General features: G+C 52.4%; 1 protein-coding gene across 7 annotated transcripts in view; it reads right to left on the reverse strand.

Moving 5' to 3' along the window:
• The window catches only part of CLEC16A (C-type lectin domain containing 16A), a 221,225-nt gene that overhangs the window by 51,353 nt on the left and 151,378 nt on the right, over window positions 1-18,494 (reverse strand). For all 7 annotated transcript variants that reach the window (XM_047780499.1, XM_047780497.1, XM_047780498.1 and 4 more), the window contains 3 exons: window positions 6,081-6,232; window positions 1,785-1,989; window positions 15-179 (listed from right to left, as the gene is read on the reverse strand). In XM_047780499.1, coding sequence (XP_047636455.1) covers window positions 15-179; window positions 1,785-1,989; window positions 6,081-6,232 — 522 coding nt within the window. The remainder of the gene's footprint in view (window positions 1-14; window positions 180-1,784; window positions 1,990-6,080; window positions 6,233-18,494) is intronic.

An 18,494-nucleotide genomic window follows, 5' to 3' on the forward strand; every position in this document is an offset into this window, starting at 1 on the left:
GTGGGCCTGCTTACCTGGCACCTTGTCCACGGAGGCGAACACGGAGCGCTGTACGGTGGGGTCGCTGCTGCCCCGGCGGCACTGGTCGTAGAAGCGGAAAGGCAGGTGCTGGCTGGAGGAGGAGCCGAGACCAAACCCCAGGACCTCAGTGGTCGGCTGGATCGGGAGGTCCAGGAGGGCTGTGTTCAAACAAACCCGCGATTCATGCTCAGCACGCGGGGTGGGAGTGCAGGTGAAGACATGTGGATGGTATGGCTGTGGTCCCATCAGACACATCCCTTGGGTGATGCCAAGCAGGCAGCCAGTGGCCTTGCACCAGCGGCCTTGAGTTTTCCTTGGGGAAGCCAGCGTGACACCAGGGCTGCGCCCGAGGCTCCAAACACAAACGGCGCCTCGCGAGGGGGTCAGAGCTGAGGGCCAGGCCCATCTTTGCCTTGGATTCTCAGCTGCCACACACAAGAGGCCTTTGCCAAGCGTCTTGGGTAGTTTCAGACCCCAAAGCAAAGGAGGCCAACTCTGCCATCAAAGTTCACTTATCTCCACGTGTGGGGAAGAACGTGTGAGAGAGGACGTCCACACACGTGTGCGTTTATGAGTGTGTATCTGTCACAGCTGCTGTCTTCCCGTCCACACACAAATCACGTGGTGCAGCAATTTGGAGGGGCTTTTTAAAATCAATTTAAGAAATACCCAAGGCGTTAGTTCTAACAGCCACTTTACGGCATAATTCTCAATTTTCAAATGAAATATTTAGCCTTCATGTCAGCTGTGAGAAATGGCTTTACATTAAAAAAAAAAAAAAAAAACTCTCTGAAAATAAATCTTAAAAGAAAGGACTGAATGATTTAAGTCACTTTGCACACTACAAAATGCTTCTGTAATGATTTTGGAGGCCAAGCAAGAAATAAGATGCAGACTCCATGGGACGCAGGCTGCGCAAATCGCCAGGGCCTGGGCCGGAAAGAACCGAATCTGCAACGTCCAGAACCCTGCCCTCCGAGGGTCTATTTTTAGTTGACCCGCGAAGAAAGCTCCCCTCCTCCCCAGTGGGCTGGAAGGCCTCCCAGTGACCACACCAGGATGGCCACCGGTGCTCGAACCGAAAGGCACTGGCTTCTCAAGGAAGGCTGGCGTGACTGCGGGAGCTGACGGCACAGCTCTCCCGAGGAGGGCGCTGTGGCATCTGCTCTGAGCAAGGGAGTGCCCTCGTCTCTGCGCCTTCACTGCCAAGGAAGCGGGGGCCTCCTTCACGCGGGGTGGCGTGGGGCTCCTCCCAGATTCACCACGATCCTCAGGAAAGGTAAAGTGGCAGCAGGGCTGCCCCTCATGAGAGCCGGGGACGGAGAGGAGGAAGGGCTGGGCTTTAGAGAGAGGACTTGGGCCAGCCGGCTGCCTGTGTGGCTCTGGGCGAGCCCCTGAGCCTCAGTTTGCTCTTCTATAAAATAGGCAGAACAGGCCCTACTCATCTCGAGGGCTGTTTTGAAGGCTGAGAGGTGGCAGAGGAATGCCAAGCACTCTGTAAAGGTAAGCTAGAGAATTTCCGCGTGCACACTGGCGGCTCTGTCCCAGCCCGAGAGCTGCCTGCTCACGGCCTCTGCCTGCCAGGGAGGCCCTCCTCTTCCAAGTAGCCCTCGAGACGCTCCAGCTAGGAATCACCATTCTCTCCCCTAAAGACAACTGATTCCTGAACCACATGTGTCCTTTTCTAGAGGGCTCTCGAGGCCACCGTGAGAACCATGCTGCCAGCCTGTGGCAGAGGGCACTCCGCCGGGGCCACCACTCACCAGCTATCCTCTGCATCTTCATGCGCCTCGCCTGGATGCGGCCCTTGGCCAGGCGCTGCTTGGCGATGATGCAGCGGATGTGGTCCGAGAAGATGAAGGTGGCCTGGAGGATGGGGAAGGGCTTGGAGTGGGGGCTGGACGCGGGCTTGTGGATGGTGATGTTCAGGGCGCGGCTGTCGTCCTCCACGCCAGTCACCTGCATGTCCTGCCGGGGGAGGAGGCCGAAGAAAGGGTGCTGTTAGGCTGCTGGGGTGGGGGGGGCGGGTAGGGAGCTGTGGGTCCACATCCCATCCAGAAAGAGGTCCCCGAGACTGAAGTTTGCTCTTGCTCTGAAGGGGACGATCAGCCCCCCAAGGATGGGCACAAAGCAGGCCAGGGCCGGTGGGAAGAGATGGAGTTGGGGGCGCAGAGAGCTCCAGGGGCTGAGGCTGGCTGCGGGGGCTGGTCCCGTCCCCCCGAGGCTTGAACCAGCTGGTGAACACGAGGGACACTAGCCCCTTCCAAGGGCCCCCGGGGAACCCAAGAGTCAAACTCCAACAATCCTTGCTTCCGAGAAACTGGATATGACAAACCCAGGTTCCTAGTTCTTCCGGCATGACCTTCCATCTGGTCCTGCCTTGCTTCTCCTAAGAAGGGGGCCTCGCCGGCTCCCAGCTCTATGTCTCTGGAGAATCCCAGTCCCAAAGTGAAAAAGCTAACTCTGAGAAAGGGACTGGGGAGGGCCACGCGGCAGATGTTTAAAGAAAGTTACACTTGAAAGGGAGAGGAGAGCTCATGATAGCAAGTATCATAAGGACAAATCAATGTAAAACTTCAGAATGCAGTCTGTGTAAAGAATTTGCTTCCTGGAGTTCCCATCGTGGCACAGCGGAAACAAATCCCACTAGGAACCATGAGGTTGCAGGTTCGATCCCTGGCCTCGCTCAGCGGGTTAAGGCTCTGGCATTGCCGTGAGCTGTGGTATTAGTCGCAGATGTGCCTTGGATCCTGCGTTGCGGTGGCTGTGGTGTAGGCTGGCAACTGTAGCTCTGATTTGACCCCTAGCCTGGGAATCTCCATATGTCACGGGTGTACCCTCCCCCAAAAAAGGATTTGCTTCCCACTAAGGTTTGAGATAAAAGCACCAGACAGGAGACAAGACATGAAAGTCAGAAACCCTAGAGGAGGAGGGGAGCGCTAAAGGCTCATAATACAGTTACTGTTCGAAGGCATTCTGCCTGGCACAGGCTCTTTGGAAATAACCCTGCCACTGAAATGTTGCAGTGGGGATTAGATGAGATATTACACTTTGATTTTTTTTTTAACTTAACACATTTAATTTAACAGTCATTTTGGCTGCGCCTGAAGCATGGGGAAGTTCCTGGGCCAGGGACTGAACCCGAGCCTCAGCAGTGACAACACCAGGTCCTTAACCCACTGAGCCACCAGGGAACTCCCCCCCCCCTTTTAAAGGTATTACACTTTTAAAATGCAGAGATTGGCACACAGTAACGGGCTGACGAATAGTAGCTACTGGAAGACGACCAAAAGAAAAGGTTTATGTGGCTTTCATTGTCTGATGGACGATATGTGTTAATCCTTTGAGGGAGAAAAACACTTTCCTGATGCTAAATTCTAAAGAAAATTGATCATAAGCCTAGATAAATAAGAAGCACTAAGTCACCTAATGGACACTCTCTTAGGTGGAAGTCTTTTTTTTTAAATGAGATTCCTCAGATAGTAGCTCTCACACCACCTTCTATAAAAGACATTTTTTAAATGGAAAGATCTTAAAAAAGAGGCAGCTGGGAAACAGTTGCAATAGCATCTTCAGACATGTGTGTGGTCCTCTTAGGCAGTGGGTCATCCTGGAGGGGTGGATGGCTCAGCAACCAGGACCACCCAGCAAGGAAGTGGACTCGGCACAGGGCAGGTTAAACCTGGAGAAGTCTGCTGGACATTTGGGGCCTGAGGGTCTAGTGGAGGGTGTGAGCTGGAAGGCTGTTTTGCAGTTGGTCTGATTCCATGTTTCATTCGATCAATGAGCTGGCACTTAGTCACCCATCATTCTGACAAACATTAAGAAAATCTGGGAGTTCCCGTTGTGGCACAGTGGAACTGAATCCAACTGGGAACTATGAGGTTACGGGTTCAATCCCTAGCCTCGCTCAGTGGGTTAAGGATCCAGCGTCGCCCTGAGCTGTGGTGTAGGTCGCAGACACGGCTCAGATCTAATGTTGCTGTGACTGGGGCGTAGGCCCCTAGCCTGGGAACCTCCATATGCCACAGGTATGGCCCTAAAAAAAAGAAAAAGAAAAAAAAAGAAAATCTGGGAGTTTCCATTGTGGCTCAGTGTGTTATGAACTGGACTAATATCCATGAGGACAACAGGTTCGATCCCTGGCCCCGCTCAGTGGGTTAACAATCCGGTGTGGTCTTAAGCTGTGGTGCAGGTCACAGGCACAGCTTGGATCCCGCGTTGCTGTGGCTGTGGTGTAGGCTGGCAGCTATAGCTCTGATTTGACCCCTAGCCCGGGAACTTCCGTATGTCACAAGTGAGGCCCTAAAAAGCCAAAAAAAGAAAAAGAAAGAAAGAAAGAAAATCCAAGCTCTGATCAAACATAATGGAAAAGAATATGAAAAAGAATATGGGAGTTCCCGTCGTGGCGCAGTGGTTAACGAATCCGACTAGGAACCATGAGGTTGCGGGTTCGGTCCCTGCCCTTGCTCAGTGGGTTAACGATCCGGCATTGCCGTGAGCTGTGGTGTAGGCTGCAGACGCGGCTCGGATCCCGTGTTGCTGCGGCTCTGGTGTAGGCTAGTGGCTACAGCTCCGATTACACCCCTAGCCTGGGAACCTCCATATGCCAAAGAAATAGCAACAACAACAACAACAACAACAACAAAAAGAATATGTATATGTAGCTGAGTCACTTTGCTGTATAGTAGAAATTAATATAACATTGTAAATCAACTACATTTCAATTAAAAAAAACTTGAAAGAAAGAAAGAGAGGGAGAGAGAGAGAAAGGGAAAACAAAGCCAAGCTCCAGCTTGACGTCCTGCACTGGGGGGCCTGGGCCTGCTGGAGAGGCAGGGGACCCTGGAACTTCCATATATCACCAGCGGCAATAACCATTTAGGAGAGGAATTTAAGAGGGGAAATAGGCACACCCCAACTTCTTGGTATCTGCCCAGGGAAACCCTGGCCCAAGTGCACTAGGAAGTAAGGACAATTCTGTTCCCGGCAGCACCATTTGTAAAGGTGGACACAGCCATAGGTCACTGGCTGACTCTGCCTTGGTGTGGTCAAGCAGCAGCGCAAAGAAAACCAGTAAAGGAGCTCCCATCGTGGCTCAGTGGAAACAAACATGACTAGTATCAATGAGGACACAGGTTCAGTCCCCGGCCCCGCTCAGTGGGATAAGGATCCGGTGTTGCCGTGAGCTGTGGTGTAGGTCGAAGACACAGCTCAGATCTGGTGTTGCTGCAGCTGTGGTGTAGGCTGGCGGCTACAGCTCCGATTCGACCCCTAGCCTGGGAACCTCCATATGCTGCAGGTGTGGCCCTAAAAACGACAAATAAGTAAAATAAAATAAAATAAAATAAATGAACCATAAGGATATAGTGTATGACATAGGGAATACAGCCAAAAAAAAAAAAAGAAAAGAAAAGAATACCAGTAAGTCTACGTATATGAACCAAAACATTCACTGCATGAAAAAAGCAAAGTTTAGAATATATTCAGTGAGACAGTATAAAAAAAATACACACGCATACACCCCTTCTCAAGTATGTGTGTACCATTTTTTTTTTTTGGTCTTTTTGCCTTTTCTAGGGCCGTTCCCACGGCATAAGGAGGTTCCCAGGCTAGGGGTCTAATTGGAGCTGTAGCCACCAGCCTACACCACAGCCACAGCAACGCAGGATCCAAGCCGCATCTGCGACCTATACCACAGCTCACGGCAACGCCGGATCCTTCACCCACTGAGCAAGGGCAGGGACCGAACCCGCAACCTCATGGTTCCTAGTCGGATTCTTTAACCACTGCGCCACGACGGGAACTCCTGTACCATTTTTTTTCAACTGTACATGTGCTGATATCTCCACATGCATCTGACCGTGGAGAAGGAGAGGAAGACCTGGGTTTGGGTCGGGGGACGTGGTCCTTATCTGGGAGGTCTTTCAACTTTTTTCGATGATAATCGGTCCATGTAGCACTTGTGTCACCAGGGATTGACTGTAAAGATGATACATTCGTGAGTGTTTGTACAGCCAACCGAGAAGAAGGGTTCCCGGAGTTTTTGGCCATCGTACCTGCAGAAGGCCGGCAAACTTGACCACTCCCCAGCCCAGCCGGGACACGTCGGGCTCCACCAGACTCATCTGGTAAATGTCGACAGCCAGGAACCGCTGGAGCATGCCGCCGTCCTTGGTGATCACCGTGCAGGCGATCAGGTCGCTGTTGTCTGGGAGGAAGGGGACAGAGAGAGCAGTGAGGCGCCGTCTGCGCCCAGCCTGATGGAGACACTCGGGCCGACTCGAGGCCTGCTGGGCAGCACAGCCCTGTGTGGGAGCCCAGGTTGGGAGTCCCATACACACACTTGGGTAGGGGTCCCTCCCCAGTCCGGCTGGGCAATTGCTCTACCTCTCTGGGCTTCAGATGCCTCGTCTGAAAAATGGGGATCGTATCCAGCCCCCTCAAAGCACCGTTTGTGAGAACTAACGTGTACGAAGTACATAAAGCATCAGTATGATGTTAACTGCATATCAGGCACTGCGACTGCAGCTAAAGAAACACCCAGCACACCGAGAATCCCAGTAACAGTTCGGCCCTTCTCTGCAGGTGCTGGTGGTTTACACTTGAGACGGGTTTTGCCTAAATTAAGTGGAGACAGGAGAGGAAGAGTCCCTGGCTCGGTTACAGAATCACCAAGGCGCCAGCCTGGTGTCTGACACCTCCGAGGCGAGCTCTACACTAGACGGTGTGCGATTGGGCAAGCACCTGGCCCCTCCAATCCACGGTTCCCCATCTGTAAAGTGGGAAGAACGTCCCCTACCTAGAGATGCTTGATGCCTTAAATGACAACAGGCAGGTAAAGCATTAAGCATGGGGTCCTCGGCTTATGCTTGGTCCCTTCTTTTAATTGGAAGTGATTCCCAGATTTGACGTCCAATTTAGGGCCTGTCCTTGATAGCTTTGAAATCACTAGAGTGACACAGGACCGCTAAATCTACAGTTGGCCTTGAGTTCCCTCCAATGAAATTCTCTCCCAAATATTTTAAAAGAAACAGCTGAACCAGGAAACACCCTAAATGCCCCCAGATAGGAACCATTTGAGTATGATTTTTTTCCCCTCCATCCAATGGAAAATTATATACCCATTTAAAAATTGTGTTTAACCAAACTGTGAACTGTGGTCACCTATGAGGAGGGAAGTGAGAACTGGGGGTGGGAGTGCGTGAGTGTGTATGTGTGTAATAGCAATAGAACTTTAATTTTTGCCCTCTATACCATTGTATTGCTTGAAATTATTTTAAAATGAGAAGATGTTCAATATGTACTTTTAAAGTACATATTAAAACTCAAGTGAAAAATCTTATTTGCAAATAAATGCAATGACATTGGGAAAGACATTACAATTTTAAGAGGACAAGAGGATAAAAACCTTATTAATACGGTTATTATATACATATATTTTTTTGAGTATTCCAGAGTTCTTTTGTGGTGCAGTGGGTTAAGGATCCAGTGCTGTCAGTGCAGTGGCTCGGGTTGCTGTCGTGGCACTGGTTAGACCCCTGGCCTGGGAGCTTCCACCTGCCGTGGGTGTGGCCAAAAAAACAACCACCCCAAACCCGAAATATATTTCAACAACAACAACAAAAAGGCAGGGAGTTCCCGTTGTGGCACAGTGGAAATGAATCTGACTAGGAACCATGAGGTTGAAGGTTTGATCCCTGGCCTCGATCAATGGGTTAAGGATCTGGCGTTCCCGTGAGCCGTGGTGTAGGTTGCAGATGTGACTTGGATCTGGTGTTGCTGTGGCTCTGGTGTAGGCTGGCAGCTACAGTTCTGATTAGACCCCTAGCCTGGGAACCTCCATACGCCGCAGGAGTGGCTCTAGAAGAGGCAAAAAGACAGATAAGTAAATAAATACATAAAATAAAATAAAAAATAAAAGGAAGAAAATAAAAAAAAGTATCCCTACAAAGAGATATAACCCAGAGAAATATACTAAAACATTAAAAGACATCTCTGATTAGAAGAATGGTGGGTTGGATTGTTTGTTTTTTAAACAGGTTTATTTATTTATTTAGGTTGCTTTTGGCTGCACCCAAGGCATGCAGAAGTTCCCAGGCCAGGGATCGAACCCACACCACAGCTATAACCAGAGCCATGGCAGTGACAAGGCCGGATCCTTAACCCCCTGAGCTACAACAGAATTCCTTAAACAGGTTTACTGAGGTTTAATTTATATACTATAAAATGCACCCATCTGAAGTGCACGGTTTGCGTTTTAGGGGAGGTACAGCTGTGCATCATGACACTCCAGCTGTGGGACACTTGCACTGCCCCCACAGCGTTCTGTGACCTGGTACCTGGCTTCATGTTCTGGGTGGTGGGGAGGTGGGAAAAGAGAGCATGGAGGGAACAATTCCAGCCCCGGGCACGTGTGAGGAGCTGGGCTCAGGTATCTGCCAGGGTTTCCCCCCCACTTCCATGTTTACTTTTCATTTAGATCTGAGGGATGACACGTACATTTCTGCTCTGCCCGCCCCCCCCCCCGCCCCGTTTAACCCTCTCTGAGCAGAATCCCGGCCCCTCCCCCGGAGCCTGGCTTCACAGGATGTCTTCCCGTCCATGCTCTCAGTGGTGACAGGCCTGTTTCCGACTTTTCTCCCCAGCACATGACCCCTGGGCAGCACAGACACCCCAGGGCGAACACCGGCACCAGGCAGGCTCAACTCGCTGGACTGCACGTTCTCACAACCGAGGGCAAGAAACTGCCTCCCTTTCCCAAGAGTTCAGCCAAGTATTTAAAAACATTGCTAAACATGACTTTATCCAGAATTTCTAGTTTCAGATGGAAGACGTCTCTAGTCTCTGTTGTAGCGGAAGTGGCAGTCCTCAAGCTCTGTCTTAGGCACTTTTTCTTTGTGGTAGGCGGAGTTTATTTGCCTTACTTAATACTTAAAACATGTTCCCCAATGAGACTCTTTAAAAGGCGAAAACTAAACGAAGAAAGGATGCTTTTTCTTTCCTTTTTTCCCCTTCTCTTGCTGCCCCACCCCCGGCAGGCTCTTCTTTTCCCGCCTGCACAGAAGCGGTACCTCTGCTCTTTCTCTCCTTTTTTCCCCTTTCTCTGGCTCCCCGCCTCCCACCCCAGCCCCGGGCAAGCTCGTCCCCGCCGCTGGCTGCGTTCACAGAAGAGGTACATCTGAGGGTGTGACCCGGGAGGGCGGGCACAGCCCTGGCGCTGGTGTCAGTGGGCAACTCCCCTCGTTGCCTGGGGCGGGGGGGTTGGGGCTTAGGGGCTTCAGGGGGAAAGAAGAGCCTGCCACCTCCACCACAAGGCACACAAAAGGAAGGACAAAACCCCAAAGCGGAACAACTTTCAGAAATGCAATTGAGACATCAAAGCCCCGTGAGAGATTTCATAAGAAAACTAAAAGGCAACCGCCACCAGGGCGACAGGACAGCTCCGAGAGGGAGGAGCAGCCACTGGCTCTTCAGAAGCTGTGGGGGCAGTTAGGGAGAAATGAGGCGGTTTCCTCGGACTCAGAAGAAGGGCATCGGGCATCCTTGGGAGACATCAACAGGGTGCCAGCTGGGGTGACATCTTGGGCAGCATCTTAGCAAAGGCCTTCACCACCTGGCCCTCCCTGGGCTGCTCCACACGCTGGCTGTGGGCACTCCGGGCAGAGGGGGCCGGAGGGAGCTGTGGAAAGGAACCCAACTCTGCCTGGCACCTGGGGATGGCACTCAGCTGTGCTGGGTACTGAGGTACCAGGAGGGTGACGGGCATGTGGGAAGGACTTGGGGAAGCAGCTACATTGGGGGGTGGGGGTGGGGGCGACCTCCTGAGCCTCCCTGCCTGCCTCTTAGGACTGGCCTGTGGCATCTTACAGGTCATCCTACATGGGGCTGCCCAAACCTCACAGCTCAGCCGGGTCTCCTGCATCCTCCACCAACATCACTTCAAAAGGGGGTGGGGCCAAGGACTCTGAAAAAAAAAATTCTTCAGAGGAGTTCCCATTGTGGAACAGCAGAAACAAATCTCACTAGTATCCATGAGGTTGTGGCTTCAATCCCTGGCATCGCTCAGTGGGTTAAGGATCCAGCACTGCTGTGAGCTGTGGTGTAGGCCAGCAGCTGTAGCTCCGATTCGACCCCTAGCCTGGGAACTTTCTTTTGCTGTGGGTGTGGCCCTAAAAAAAAAATTACAGAGATTTTTCAGAAGACATAGAATATCCATACGACCTCAAGGGCAGGCAAGGATTTCTCTAAACAAGAGATAAGAGTCCATCCATACAAATAAATACATGTAAGATTGATAAACTGCAACAAAACGAAAATTTAGCTCATGGATAAAAGACGATTTTCTAACAGACTAGGGGGAAATATCTGCAAACTAACTCCAAGAGGCCAAAGATGAATAAATCAGTAAATATGAAGAACTCCCACAGGCCAGTCACAGTAAAGACACACACAGGTGCTTGGTCTCAGCTCAAGCAGGAAACAAATGAAAACAGGATTTGGGTGAGGCCATAGGCAAACTGACATTCTCAAATGCTGCCAGTAGAATAAATGACCATAGCCATTTCCAAGGGCAAACCAGCAGTATTTATTCAAACTGCAAGTTTCACATCATAGAGCCCAGCACTTGGTGTGTTCCCGGGAAAACACACACGTGGGCTGAGAGGCAGGAACAAGGATGTCAGTGGCAGGATTTGGGTCTGTAACAATGCAGATGTCAAGTGAGAAAGGAAAGCCTTCCATAAACAAGTGCCCGCTTGCTTAGTGCAAAACCCTATGGCAACGGACCAGGAATGAATGAGATCTCTGGATGTTTCCACAAGGTTGAGTCTCAAGAACGTACTGCTGAGTGGAAAAAGCTGTAGCGTGACACATGCAGGATGACACAATTTGTGTAAAATTAAACCACATAGAACGACACTGTGTATTTTCTATGGACTCAAGCACGTATATGTAACAGCGGAACTGAAGACAGTGTGTGGCAGGTGCAGAGCCACTGCCTCTGTGGGGAGGCGGGGCCGAGGACGCAGGGTTAAGGTCGCTTTGGTTTATGAGCAGTGTTCTGAGGGTTCAAAGAGGTATGTTACTGTGTACTGACAATTAAACAAAGAGAAAAGTGGCTCTTTCCACACTCGCGTACAAACAGCCTCAGGTCCTTCTGGGGCCCATCCACGGGCAGGAAGCAGCTGTCGGCCAGCCCTGAAGGCAGTGACAATCACCCAGGACGGGGCGATGGTGAGAAACCGAGGGCTCTCCAACAGCACCTCGGGGGACCCAGGTGTGCAAGTTTCCGAATGGGCCAGTTGTGGGAGCTATGCAGCCCGGGAATCCAGATGAACAAACGGGTGGATGTTAGGTCCTGTATGAGGGAACCAGACCGTGAAGACGGGGCTTGGCGCTGCCTCAAGGGGCTGGAGGCCAACAGGGATGCTCGGACTCTGGACCACGAACCATCATGTGGACCAAGTCTCCACCTGGAGAGGGACGGGGCCCTATGGGCAGAGTAGGAGGGGTCACAGACATCTCTAAGGCACCCCAGGACCACGAAGGGACCTCCCTCCAGGGAGAGGAGACAGGCTCTTCCTAATCTTAGACTCTGCCTTTCGGTTCGCTTACTTGAAAGGGGTGAGGGGGAGAGATGTGCCATTTTATTTTCTTTGAAAACATTAAGCTTATCAATCGCTTCAAATAGACAACACATTCATATGTTCCCATCGGAAAAGGTGTGGAGGGAGTTCCCACTGTGGCTCAGCAGATTAAGAACCCAACTAGCATCCCTGAGGTTGCGGGTTCGATCCCTGGCCTTACTCAGTGAGTTAAGGATCCAGTTTTGCCATGAGCTGTGGTGTAGGTCGCAGACACGGCTCGCATCTGGCATTGCTATGGCTGTGGTGTAGGCTGGCAGCTGCAGCTCTGATTTGACCCTTAGCCTGGGAACCTCCATATGCAGCTGTGTAAATCTCCCTGCCCCTTTCCATGTTATCCTTAATGATGACTCCCTATTATCCATCCACTGTGTGTTCCCAAGTGTACACAGAGCCACAGGCCCCTCGCCTCGTCTTTCACAGATGGTAGCACTTCTGCCACTGAAGCACACACCTTGGTGACACATAATCACCCAGGAACACCCCTTACTTTTTTTCACAGCTGTTTTCTCTCCCACTGTGGATGTGACTCTAAATGATTTAACAACTCCCCAGCTCATGGCCACTCAGGTTGTTTATAAGGTTTTGCTGCAACAAAGGAATGTCCTTATTCAAAAGCGCACGTGAGAATAAATCTACAGCAGAAAGTAGAACTTGTGCTTAATTTTTCTATTAAGCGTTCGTGTTTTACTGAAATAAACTTTGTTTTTGTCTTTTTGCCCTTTCTAGGACCATGACAGGAACTCCAGAGAAGATATTTTTAAGACATGTCTGATAAAGAACTTGTATCTATGACTCCCAAATTCAATAATAAGAAAACAAGCGACTCTATTTTTTTTTGTCTTTTCTAGGGCCGTACCCATGGCATATGGAGGTTCCCAGGCTAGGGGTTGAATCAGAGCTGTAGCCGCCGGCCTACACCAGAGCCACAGCAAAACGGGATCTGAGCCACGTCTGCAACCTACACCACAGCTCACGGCAACGCCCCTGAGCAAGGCCAGGGATCTAACCCACAACCTCATGGTTCCTAGTTGGATTCATTAACCACTGTGCCATGACGGGAACTCCGAAATAAATTTACTTTAAAGGGAAACTTCGGGAGTTCTCATTGTGGCTCAGTGGTAGTGAACCCAACTAGTACCATGAGGACTCAGGTTTGATCCCTAGCCTCACTCAGGGGGTTGAAAGATCTGGGGTCACCATGAGCTGTGGTGTAGGTCGCAGACATGGCTTGGATCCCGTGTTGCTGTGGCTGTGATGCAGGCCTGAGGCTACAGCTCTGATTCGACCCCTAGCCTGGGAATCTCCATATGCCCTGGATGTGGCCCTAAACAGACAAAAAAAAAAAAAAAAAAGGAAAGAAAAAAAAGGAAACTTTGGAGTGTCTGCTGTGGTGCAACAGGATCGGGGGTGTCTTGGGAAGGCTAGGACACAGGTTCATTCCCCCCAGCCTAGCACAGTGCAGTAAGGATCCAGTGTTGCCGAGCTGCAGCTTAGATTGCACCTGTGGCTTGGATCTGATCCCTGGGAACTCCACATGCTGTGGGGGCAGCCAAAAAATAAAAAATAAAAAGGGAACTTCATATCATTACCATGAGTGGAAGACCAGAATTGCTTACAATAAATACGGCGACCATGCAAACAGATTAAAAGGGACTCTTCACTACACTATGGCTTTAACGCCTGCTCTTTTGATAAAAAAAGGAGTTCTGAGAGAGAAGTTCCAAGACAAACTAGCACCAGTCTGAGACCTTCTCCCTGATGGAACAGAAAGACCCTCAAGAGCGCTGAAGACGCATTTTCTTGCAGACTCTACTTTCCGAAGATGGCCAAGCAATGCCTCCCACCCTCCCCGCTCTTCCTCCTGTGTGACCTGACTCTCCTCACGTGGTGGCAACTCTGTCCAAGTCTCTCCTGGAATCGGGGTGGGGGTGCTCTGTGACCGCCCAGATCCAGAGCCCAGTGGAGGTGGTCCTGTGTGGTTTCTGAGGCAAGGCCCTACAAATGCTCTGGGAACCTACCCGCCACGCCGCGAGGAAGCCCAAGCAGCCAAGGAGACCTCGACCAAGAGAAGCCAGGGACCCAGGCCCTGGTGGATGCCCTTGTGCCCACCCTTGTGGAACAGAGATGAGCTCTTCCCACCTTGTCTTGGGGCAAATTACAGATCTATGAGCCAAGGGGATGACTGTAGTCGTTTCAAGCCTCTAAATTTTAAGGCGGTTTGTTGCTCAGCAATAGAGAACTGCAACTGTGATTTGCTGTGATTTCCAGGGACACTTAAAATTCTAGAAGTCTCCCAGCACCACCAAGGGCAGCTGCACACATCAAGGAAGACCAGCCTGGAGAAGCAGCCCAGGGCTGGTGGTGCGGGATGTGTAAAAGGAAGTGCCACCTGTCCATGATGTGCAGACGCAGGGCAACCTGGCCGGGTGAAAAGAGCTTGGGCTTTGGAGCCGGAGCAGCCCAGGTTTAAAACCCAGCTCTGCCACTAAAAGCTGTGTGACCCAGACAAGCCACCTTCTTCTCTGCGTCGATGGATCTGAGAGGTGCCTGGGACCACAGTCAGCACAGTGCCCGGCACCTATGGGGATCGTGGGCTCTGTGGTCAGCAGCTGTGGCTGCTGCCTGGAAGTGCCCTGACTTTTTGGAACCCTCGGGTTGGAACCCTTCTGCCTGGGGAAGAGTCATGCTTGCTGGATGCAGGCTCTCAATCAAGCACAGTTCTTCGGAGGAGAAAATGAATCATGGTTTTTGGTTGTTTCTCAGAACTCCTGTGGGGTGATGGGCCCTCATCCGTGGTTGCCCCAACCCCCCTGCCCACTCTCCACCACATCCACCCACCTTAGCCCGAAACTGCACCCCAATGCCTGGCCTGTCTCCAGGGGGCCCATTTATTTCTCCCTGGTGGAGAGGCCAGCTCCCTATCTGCATATATGCCCCCGAGAAGGCAGGACCTGGCCTGTGCCACTCACTGCTCTCCCCCCAGGAGGGGGCCCAGGCAGGGGCCGGCACTGGAGAAGCATTTGTCTGCTGGATGGAGGGAGGCCAGCGTCCTCAGAAAGCAATGACCTTCTCAAGGGCTGTGCTTTTAGCCCCTGGGCTGACGCCTTCCTGCCAGGTCCCTCTGACAGGCTATGGCTCACAACCGAGCCACAGAGGGCCTGACTGACTTCCGCCATGTTTAAATGATCCTTCCATCATACAATCGGGATGCCAACAGCAGAAGTTAATGCTTGGCTTGGTGGCTCCACATACATTTAGAATCTAAGACTTTATCCTTACAGTGGGATTTCCAGGCCAGCTGAAGTCCCGGGCTTTGAAATCCAACACCCTGGGCTTTGGGGCCAAGGCTCGGAATGCCAGCACAGCTGGAGTTTAGATTACAAGGCTGTAAACACAAGCCTTTCGGGCACGTGTAATGAATCGAGGTCAGGAAGGGCTGGGAACAAGGTACAGATTCCTTGAGAAGGGCAGGCTCACCCTGGGATTCCAAGATAACAGGCCCAGCGGGAAGAGTTCACAGCTGATAGCAGACCAGGGTTGTCTCTGAGAGCAGAAAGGCTGGTGAACTTCTTCTGCATGGAATGTGTGGTCCTGGCCTCTCTGTGGATTCGAGAGCCAACTGGGCTTCCCTTCCAGACCCGCAGGCGGGCCAGGGATTAGTGTGGAAGAAACTGCGGGGGCCTGTGGGCCCTCCAAGGGCGAGCTAAGATAAGAGGATCACTGGCCCGAATTGGTGGCCTGTCTGATGAGGGTTCTGTGCCACTGGGGGCCTCCTCCCCTTCCCCCAGCAGTTTTGCGATGCTGCCTGCCGACACCATGACCAGCTGATGCTGGGTGCTTCTACTGGCCAGGCGCCCAGCTCCCACTTGCCAAGTGCCTGGGATCCTAGGAGGTGGGTTCACGGATTGCTGAGGACACAGACTGTGGGATGTCAACACCCCCAAGGACACACAACCGATACCATGTGGTGAGCTCTGAGGCCAAGGTGTGGCCTACACACCACCTTGGACAAGCTGGTCGTGACCCGGAGTTCCAGTCTTCAGGACGAGGCCAGAGAGGAGTGCCCCTGTTTCCCTCAGAGAAGGAGGCACTGACAGTCGGGGCTAGTCCCCCAGGGTGGAGGATGCTGGCTTCGTCTGGTCGGGGGATGGTCACATGACGGAGCTCTCAGCAGACAAGTCCCTGGCAACTGGGCTCGTGGAGGGAGAGGGTGTGACGCTGCCTGTGGCAAGGTCCCCCTTCACCAGGTACTTGGCGCCCCTTCCAGTGGCAGACCTAGGACCTCCTCTTTGTGGCACCTGGGTACCTGCCGCTCCTGGGGCTCCCTTCAAATGCAGGGATACGGCCCCTGTCCTCACAAAGCCTTCTGCCTGGTGGACAGACGGCAGCCCTTCGGGACAGAGAAGACCCTCTGGGGCGCTGAACATGGCTTTGCTAGTGACGCCAGGGAAAAGCAGCCTGGCATGGCTCTCTGGTGACGGAATGCAGAGGCCCCGACTGGGCAGTAACGCGTGGCTGGGAAGCGGCTGATGAATCATCGGGCCCCACTTGGCTGTGGTGGGGGGCTGTCTAGGGGAGAGGCAGACGCAGGTGGTACCAGGCAGTCAATCAGAAGCCCAGTGGGAAAGTGCAATCCATCTTCCAGATGGCATCACTCCAGCAGCGCCCACCACCGAACTGAAAAGCCGGCCATTCTGGGGCATAAGAAAGTTACACACGTTTCCTGGGGAGTGACTCTGAGCGCCAAGAAAGGGAAGTCCTGTGCTGATTTAAACGTAACCCAGCAGAGGAGCTCCCATCGTGGCTCAGCAGTTAACGAACCTGACTGGCAGACATGAGGACGCAGGTTCGATTCCTGGCCTTGCTCAGTGGGCTAAGACTCTGGCATTGCTGTGAGCTGTGGTGTAGGTCACAGACGTGGCTCAGATCCCGTTTTGCTGTGGCTGTGGTGTAGGCTGGCGGCTACAGCTCCGAATGGACCCCTAGCGTGGGAACCTCCATGTGCTGCGGGTGTGGCCCTAAAAAGCAAAAAAGGACAAAAATAAATAAATGAATAAATGTAAACCAGCAGAGATGACGTGAAAGGGAACCGGGCCCTGGTGATTCTACAGACCCATCAAAGGAGAATGGTTCTGTACGGGTGACACCCAGACCCTCTTGAACCCGATGAACACCAAGGGGAGACTCCACGCGTGGCCCCTGAAATCCCAAAGCCAAAACGAGAAAGGGGTCCGGCTCTTCCCCCTCAAGGGTGTGAACCGGCACACTCGGCGAGGTCGGCCGCTTCTCCTGACTGTCAAATCAATCCTTTGAAGAAAATGAAGTAACCATTTCTCCATCAACCCAGCAACAGCTTCTGGGTTATCTGCTGCAAGGAGCAATCAATTACTGTGTCTTCTCTGAAGCTCCCTAAAGCCCTCCTTCCCAGCACGGCACCGGGCAGCTGTAAAGTGCGATATTTCCTGGACAGAGAGCAGGTCTTGGCAATTTCTGCTGCCAGGCATTCGAGTGTGGTCCCTCCAAGAACAAAGGGGAAAACGTGCTGGTGTTCTCTGGGTTTGCAAGGGGGTGCGGCACCAGGGATGCAGGTATTAGGATACGTGCTGCAGGCCGGTCACCCAGAGACACTGTGACCTAGTGCTCGGTTCCAATATTCCAACCACGATCGCTGGAGCGCCCCCAACCCACACCGACAGCCTGGCCTTCAGCCTCCTCGCCCCTGGCCCCTCCCCCCAGAGTGCCAGGAGGCAAGAGCCTGAAACACTGTGGAGGGAGCTCATGAGGTGCCCGGCTCTGCTCCCCACCTGGAACCCCAGCACTCAAGGCAGGGGCGGCTGCAGGGAACACGCTCGAGCCAGGCCTGGGGATGGGCTGCCTGGGGCTGAGTTGTGTGGCTCTGCCACTCTGGGGGGGTGTTGACCCTGGCGGCGCCATAGCCTGGCTCCCTCTGCCTCGTCTGCAGGCCGGGGTAACGCAGTGACCGGCCTGCTCGACTTTGTGATCACATACTGACGCTTTTAGGGGCAAGGGTCCTGACGTCTGCAGTTTCCACTGCAAGGAAAGAAAGAACGAAAAGACAGGCTGATGGCGGGAGAGAAGAAGAGACATGCGATTAAAAAAAAAAAGGACAGTCGATCCTTGGACAACAAGGGGGACAGGGGTGCCGTGTGGTTGAAAACCCACACGGAGGCCTGCAGAGATGCTCTGGAGACCATCAGGGCTTCGACTTGGGTCTTTCGATGCCACACACGTGATCTCTAACCCAGCACAAACCTCCCCCACACTTGGTTCACGGAGGGAGCTGTAAAATGAAAATATAGGGACTACTTTTATCAAAAAAAAAAAAAATTCATGTATAAGTGGACCCATGAAGTTCAAGGGCTTGGTACCTGGTGACGGGGGCTGTAAGAGCGTTCTTTGTACGATCCCATCGTCTTGGTTGTGTGCTTGAAATGCGTCAAGAGAAAATGCTGGGGGGAAAACGGACCTCCTGGGGTTGTTGTGAAAGGCACATGAGTACATGACAGTGTGTGTGACGCGCCCAGGGCTGTGAGAACCGATGTGGCCCCTGCGTGTGAACAAAAGGAATTTCACAGGAAGAGTCCGGGTGTGAGGGGCAGCGCCGCCTCACCGTGGAGAATCTCAGTGTCACCCAGTGGATTCCAGGGCCACCGAGGGCACCACGTCAACGCTCTTTGTTGCCCTGGGTGAATAAGTCTGTCATTTGTTGACTGAGCCGTTTCTCAAGCAGTTACCACGGATGGGTCAGAGGCTTGGTGACTGTGAAACGACCCAGGAGCAAGGACTGGCTGGAGGCAGGGCTCT

The sequence above is a fragment of the Phacochoerus africanus genome, chromosome 5 (assembly GCF_016906955.1).
Source record: "Phacochoerus africanus isolate WHEZ1 chromosome 5, ROS_Pafr_v1, whole genome shotgun sequence".
NCBI lineage: Eukaryota > Metazoa > Chordata > Mammalia > Artiodactyla > Suidae > Phacochoerus > Phacochoerus africanus.